Source organism: Poromitra crassiceps, assembly GCF_964638095.1.
Source record: "Poromitra crassiceps genome assembly, chromosome: 11".
Taxonomy (NCBI): Eukaryota; Metazoa; Chordata; class Actinopteri; order Beryciformes; family Melamphaidae; genus Poromitra; species Poromitra crassiceps.
The window spans coordinates 16,254,215-16,261,714 of record NC_139643.1 but is presented as its reverse complement, the minus strand read 5'-3'; the positions used below and the strand labels follow the sequence as shown (position 1 = coordinate 16,261,714).

Here is a 7,500-nt window from a genome sequence, read left to right as displayed (position 1 = left end):
ACAGATCGAACAGCAGAGTTTTTCCCCGTCCAGCTGAATTCCTTGTTGACAGTGAGTCAGATAGTTCCACTTCCTCTGAACTGAAACAAGCTGTGCTCTGCTCCAAACCAAACCTCTGTTGTTTTCTTCATGTTCATGTGCTGATCTGCAGTGAATGGGCTGGTCAGCTCTTGCACTTCACAGCATGTTTACACCCATCTTTAAACTGGCAGATCTGTGAAAGGGGAGGAACAGGAAATATATGGAGAGAATAGAACTGGCTGTGTTTGAGGGAGGGGTTATCAGGCTTTGCTTTATTCCAGGAAGAGGAGCGTTAAAGAGGCAGTGTGTGTTTAAATACAAACTTCAAATCAATCTCTTCCCCCCTTATCCCCCTCACTTTAAGTGCAACATTTCAAAATAAAGTTCCAAAGCTTTGTAAGTGGCTTGTGGAAATTAACTATTTAGAATGGTTCTCTCCCGTGGGGTACGGTGGCGCAGTGGTAAGCGCTGTCGCCTCACAGTTGGAAGGTCCTGGGTTCGATTCTCGCCTGGGACACTGTGGGTGCTGTGGTTGTGTTGCCCCCCATATCTTCAGTGCCTACTGCCCAGGTGGGTTATCTCGTCGTAAGGGCCTTTCTTTTCTGTCTGTGTGGAGTTTGCATGTTCTCCCCGTGCTCCCCCAGGGGGTTCCTCCGTATATAACCCCCCCACTAAAAAAACATGCAGAAGATCAGATCGTCATCGTCATCCGACCAGTGACGACAACATCCGAAGTTGGTCCCCGGGCGCTGTACGAGAAAGCGACCACTGCTCCTGGCCTGCCCCTCGGAGGAAAGGACATGCCTGGATGGGTTAAATGCAGAGGACACTTTTCACCGGCCACCGTCAGCATGAGTGGGTTGTGGCCGCATGCATGTGTTGTGGTGTTCGTGTGACAATAAAAGACGGGCTTGTCCATTACGAGAGTTTTTCTCTCTCTCTCACACACACACATACACACACACACACACACACACACACACACACACACACACACACACACACACACACACACACACACACACACACTTTTGTAAGATATTTTTTACGTAGCTGTAATGGTATAATGAGTAAAAAACGAAACAGTCAAGCATTCAGAAATAATATCCTATGCTCCCCGCTCGGGCGCGCCGCGTCCAGGGCCCCCTATCCTGCATAAGTAGGGTTCCCAGAGTAAAACCTGGCCATTAACACCACTGGGGATAAGAAGGAGGTGGGATACTTATCCCACCTAACAGAATGAATATAGAAAACAATATCTAGTGATAGATGTAGGCCTGTTCAACACAAGTGTTTTTAATCACACCTGCAGGCCAAACCTGATTGAAATGTGTTGTGCTTTGTGATGTGTTATATAATGGCTCATTTCCACCACATTTTACAGTCCTGCACAGCTCGTCACCACTCGGCTCTATTTGTTTCGACCCGATGGATGTTTTGTTTCCACCGCTGCTGATCTGCCCCCGCCCACCCCCGCCCACAACCGGTCGTCATAGCGACCGCATATCTGTCCTCCGCCTATAGCCGACGTAGGCTATAACATAACGTTAAAATTAAATCCATCCACAGAACTTTTAAACTGTTTATGAAATACTGGTGCCTCTAAATGACCTACAGTGTACATGGGCAAATGTGACAATCGGCCAGAAGAATGGATATCACTTTGTTGTTAGTCAAACTCACATGCATGCGCTGCGCGAGGGACGGGGGTTGCGCTACAGAGTGAAGCCTCTACCCCGGCGGCCTCTCACCAGGCAAGACCGCGGCTTCACCAAAGCCCCGCCTGCGGCCTAGCGGAGCCGACGCTGCACTCAACTACAAGGGCTTCCTGAGCAGCGGACTTTTTCTCTCTCAAGACAATTGAAACCACCGCCACGATTTTATTTCACCAGAGGCGAAGGCAGCAACACAAAAGACTGATGGAAATAACATAACAGAAGAGAAGGTAAGCCCCACTAAACTGGTATGCAGGGGATCATGTCTATGTTCCCCGGGTTCTATATTCCCCGTTTTTCACTAACCCTAAACCTAACCTCCCCCAAACCCTAACCCAAAACCTAACCTCTCCCACCCCCCACGCCTAAACCTAACCTCCCCCAGACCCTAACCCAAAACCTAACCTCTCCCAGGGAACATAGCGGGGTTCTATGTTCCCCGGTCCCACAAAAACGGGGAACATAGGACCCGGGGAACATAGGGATGACCCCGTATGCAGCATTGCATTGACAGTCAGTAGATAGACAGAGTAAACACGATTCTGCCTGACCAATCAGTCATCTACAATGTTTTCACGTCACCGTATGGTACTGGGTTCACAGCCCTAGAACCCCAACGAAGCAGGGACCAAAAGTAGCACGACTCAACCCCAACTCAACCCGGGCTGTCCAGGTTTTTACCGGTGGAATGAGACCATTTATTGAGTCGAGCAGAGCGGGACCGCGCTACTACCTGCGGTGGAAATGGGCCAATACTGTACTGAGTCTTATCTGATGACAACAGTCTTTTTAGATGGAGGCTAAATGTTAGCAGCTCAGTAGCTGTGACTGTTTTCATACTGGGGAGTTACTGGATCATTTAGCAGCAGTCTGCTGCTGTCTCATGTTCCAGTTTGTGTTGACAGAGTTCATTAAAGGAACAGTTCACCCAAAAATGAACATTGTGTCATCATCTCCTCCCCCTCATGCCAGTTGAAACACAGGTGAAGTTGGTCCATATATAAAACACAGGGAGGTTGACAGCACAGAACCAGTCCCCATTGACTTCAGCTGTAGTCATGTGACATCCTCATCATCAATGTTGTATAAATGTTATTTAAAAAATATGTTTATTGAGTTTACATTACAGAGGACTCAGCACAGCAGTGTGACAGTGCCCCCTCTGGACAGATTATGTATCTCCCTCTAAACTGAGAAATGACCTGATGAGGATGTCATGTGACTTGATGTTGGTCTCTAAATATTAAGCTGATAAATCATCATTATGATCTGTGCCTCTGCTCTCTGCTGTTTATTGTCACTCTGGTTGCACAAGTACACTTGTGTGAAAGTCTTAGGCCAGCAGGGGGCTCCACAGGACATCACATATAAGGAAAAGCAGCATGTGATGAACAGCATAAGAGAGCAGAAACACACAGGAGTCATAATAATAATATTATACATTTGAAAAGAAAAAAGCAACATAGAAGAATATTAGCAATGTTTGTGTTTTCATCGAGGTATCACAAGGTTCACTTGGTCTTATTTAATAGACCCCCTATACTGAAATATAACAAATACATGTGCATGCATGATATTCTTTGAATGCATGAATCATCCTTTGGTTATGATCCACAAATCCACAAATAAATAAACAACTCTTATGTTTTCAGAAACATTTCATTTATTAATCAAACCCTATTTCATACAAGTTGTGCCAACAAGAAAGATGCTGTAGCCTAAAACTCTTTAACCGCTTATAAATCTCTAGACTCTCACTCTCTCGCACACACACACGCACGCACGCACACACACTCACACACACACACACACACACACACACACACACACACACACACATACACACACTCGCACGCACACACAGACACACACAGTTTACAACACATTTTAAATTAAAAAACAGCATTATTCATTAAAACATCTACACAACATATCTGACTGTATAATTTCCTATAAAATAAGGGAGGAGTCCCGCTCACCAAATACAACATTAAAAAAACAACTATTGAAAACGCACTAATATACAAAAAGCTGTACAGACTGGAGATAATTTCCACAGCATTATAGAGATTTGAACGGCTTTACAATGACAGAGCAGAGCACTGAGCCACAGCAGCATCCAGAACTGAACTGAAGCAAAACAAACTCAACATGTGAGATTTATAAAATCACCAGTGAAAAAGAAAATCACTGATCAATTCACAGCTGATTATAAACTCAAAGACACAAGATATTGTTGCTGAATTGACAAAGCAAAATGCAGTGTGTGTCAGCATGCTAAAGGAAGTGTCCTTTCTGTTCACTCTCTCATCATGTGTTTGCTCTCTGCAGGGTTGGGAGGGTTACTTTAAAAATGTAATCAGATACAATTACAATTACACTTGTACAATTACAATTGAAAATTGTAATAAGTAACGAAATCCGAGTATCACAATATTAAGGTCATGTAACTGATTACTTTGTGTTACTTTTGAACAAATTCCCTGCATTTGACTACTGGAGTCTGGAGTCTTGGTCCTCAGAGGGACATTTCCCCCCCAAAAACCAGCTCTATCAGACGTTATGTGTTGGTTACAGCAGCTTTTAGCCAATCTATCTGTGTTGCCTCTTCTCCCATTAATATGAATACAAAGTGAAAAATACGCTCACGCTGTGTTGCAAATAAAAATAACCTAAACGGGAGCTCCTCGGTGTGCGGATTGTTTCTTTTTTCACTACAAAGTGAAAAATAACACAATGTCAGCTGGTGCGACTGGCTGCAGACTATGTATGATGTCACAAACTGTCAGCTGGTGCGAGCGACTGCTGCAGACTATGATGTCATAAACTGTCAGCTGGTGCGACTGGCTGCAGACTATGATGTCACAAACTGTCGTGAAACCAGGTTGGACCAGAGTGGGGTTGTTAGAGGGAAGTGTTGTAATGTGTGTGCATCGTTCTGTATTTTAAAATCTAGTTTAAAATTGTAATCCTGCTGGTAATCCAGATGTTTACTCGATGGAACTGTATCTTGATTACATCTTTTTTTCAGTAACTGTAAGGGATTACAGTTACTGCTTTTGTCTTTTTCTTTGTAATCTGATTACATAATCCCATTACATGTACTGTAATCAGTTACTTCCACAGGCCTGGTCTCTGCTAGCTGCTGTAGTAAATCCTCTCCCCAAAAGCTGAGCACAAACAGCTGTAGCAGCATCAGTTACTCTGCTGATGTAGCTCCTCCTACAGAGGAGGTTTACCTGTACAGTCATGCTGCTGCCATTCAGTTAGCAAACAACTAGCTGCATTTAATAGCATCAACAATCCAGTATGGAGGGAGGAGTCAAACACTAATGAAGAAACATTAACCAAGAAGAAGCAACCAGATATTCTTCTTTGGTGAGTAAATCAATGCTAATTTTAACAATTTAATTTCTCTCATAATATTCTGACCAATCATATAACTTTGACTCTCAGTAAGTCAATCAAACAAGTTTAGTTAAAGTGCACTTTTTGTCCCAAACTAGAAACACCTGCTGTAATTGATCTTGATGATGCGTCAGTTCACCGCATCCTCTTCTCATCTCCACTGGTCACCTGTCAAGACAGATGAACAGACAGACAAGCTGAAATATTGATCTTATTGTTCACACTGTGCAGTCTATTTGCTTTCATATTGTATGGGATATTGATGTCTGGGTCAAAATATAACATTTAGATATAGAATGATGCAATCTGATTTTTGTGTGCATCAGAATCAAGATAAAAACTCAACAACTGTTTTTAGTAATTATACTGTAACACTGCAGGAAATGTTTGATCAGATTGATGTTTTTAATCCTCACCGGCAGCAGGATGTGAATTACAACTCTCAAGGGAATCTGCTTATACCGCTATATCTGTGACTATTCACAATTTGGCTGATATTAAGTATTTATTTTGATTTTGATTAAATCTTTGTTTAACATACTCAATGTGTTCTCACATGATGAAGCACTCACTGCGATGGGAGAGGAGGTAATTCAGTAGGTGAAGTCTCCGAAGCTACAAAAAGTCAACAAAGTAATAATGTAACTTGAAATTAAGCATAAAGAAACAAAACATGAGAGATCAGTGATTGATTACTAATGCCTGCTCTTCTTCCATGTTCTTTATAAGTACACATCATGCACGAAACAGATCCAAATAGTACACATAATTATAGAATGGCAAAAAACAATCAAAGGAAAACTCACTGCGAGCAGGTTTGAAGCCTGAAATACAGACAAGATGTTACATTATTACTCAATGACAGGAACCCGCTTAACATAAAATATGTTATGGAACAGTAATTAAGAGTGTCACAAGCATGTATGCTAAATCCTATATTAGAGGATCATAATGTCTTTCTGAGGAGGAGAAAACTCTTGTCTCACCGTTATGATTCTTTCTCCAGCAGCAGTATGCAGCACCGCAGATGGCCAGCAGGAGGAGCAGTCCTACAGCCACTCCAATGATAAGAGTAGTATTGCTCCCTGAAGGAGAAGCTGGAACCAAAACAGAGCATTCACACTTTGTCACGTGACACTGGATGGATCACATGATGTCTATTTGTTCCACTTTAGTATAGAGAGCTCCAGTAACGAGTCCGGAAATCATCGATGCTAACAGCCCTGGTTCTTCACAGTTTTCGCCTATGGGAGTTTTGAATGGGTTTTTGGCGCGATGCTTCTAATAATCTCTCTGGGCAACGCTGGCTTAATCAAACGCGAACCAGTGTTTAGTAACATCATCTTCACACATGAATACCACTTTTATGAGTTTTGAAGCTTTTACATGCCGCTAAACGGGCGGCTAGCTAGCAAACGGCTAAATGAGACTACACTTTTGAGTCGATGGGGATATATACGTCAATAACGTCACCACTTCAAACGACGAACACGGAAATTCTCTTTCCCTCACCTGGTTCAGCCCCGTTCAGCCCGAGGTAATCAGTGCACACATCAACAACAGTCCAGGTTGACTGCTGACGTGACGTGAAGCCTATGAGACAGTGTGTAGTTCTGGATTAGCTTAGCTCGAGCATTTTACTTCTAGGGCTCGCATTTACGCTTCAAAACTCATGTAAGTGGTCCTCATGTGTGAAGATTATCCCGCTGAACCTTGGTTCGCGTTTGATTAAACTTGCGTTGCCCACAGACATTATTTGAAGCATCACGCCAAAAACCCATTCAAAAATCCCATAGACAGAAACAGTGAGGAACCAGGAAGTTCGGGACTTCCGCATTCAGCCTACAAAAATACGTCATCCCTGGACCTCTCTATTGTAAGTAGAGAGAGGAGGTCATGTGACTCAGACAAACTAGAGACACACCTCATGTGTTTTAGTGAAGCGACCAGCATGTTTGGTTGTCTTCAATATTCTCATGGAGTTAAAAAGTGTCTGGTTGCTAAATGATGGTATGTAAACAAGACTGAGCTCAAATGTACCTCCAAGGAGGAAGCAACTATGTGGGAACAGCATACAGTGCATAGAAACTAGACTGCATGAGAAAACATAGGCTGAACTAAATCATCTGATGACAGGTTTAAATGAATGTGTCCATTTGGATATAAAACTGCTATACAAACCATCTCCTAACAATTTCTCATTTATAAAGAAGCAAAGAATAAAAAATAAAAATCAAGATGAGCAAAAACCAACTGAACCTGATGACATAAACTAACATGACAACAAAATGACAACAATGTGAGAGAAAGGCTCCATTACAGAAGAACAGAAACAAAACACATGAATTACAAGTCA

At 42.6% G+C, this 7,500-nt stretch overlaps 1 protein-coding gene across 2 annotated transcripts in view; it reads right to left on the bottom strand.

Annotated features, from left to right (window-relative positions):
- Positions 1-3,400: 3,400 nt before the first annotated feature.
- The window catches only part of LOC310784757 (class I histocompatibility antigen, F10 alpha chain-like), a 19,037-nt gene continuing 14,937 nt past the window's right edge, over positions 3,401-7,500 (bottom strand). For both annotated transcript variants that reach the window (XM_083645796.1, XM_083645797.1), the window contains 4 exons: positions 6,131-6,241; positions 5,951-5,968; positions 5,686-5,759; positions 3,401-5,312 (listed from right to left, as the gene is read on the bottom strand). In XM_083645796.1, the coding sequence (XP_083501922.1) occupies positions 5,713-5,759; positions 5,951-5,968; positions 6,131-6,241 (176 nt within the window). In that variant the 3' untranslated portion in view covers positions 3,401-5,312; positions 5,686-5,712. The remainder of the gene's footprint in view (positions 5,313-5,685; positions 5,760-5,950; positions 5,969-6,130; positions 6,242-7,500) is intronic.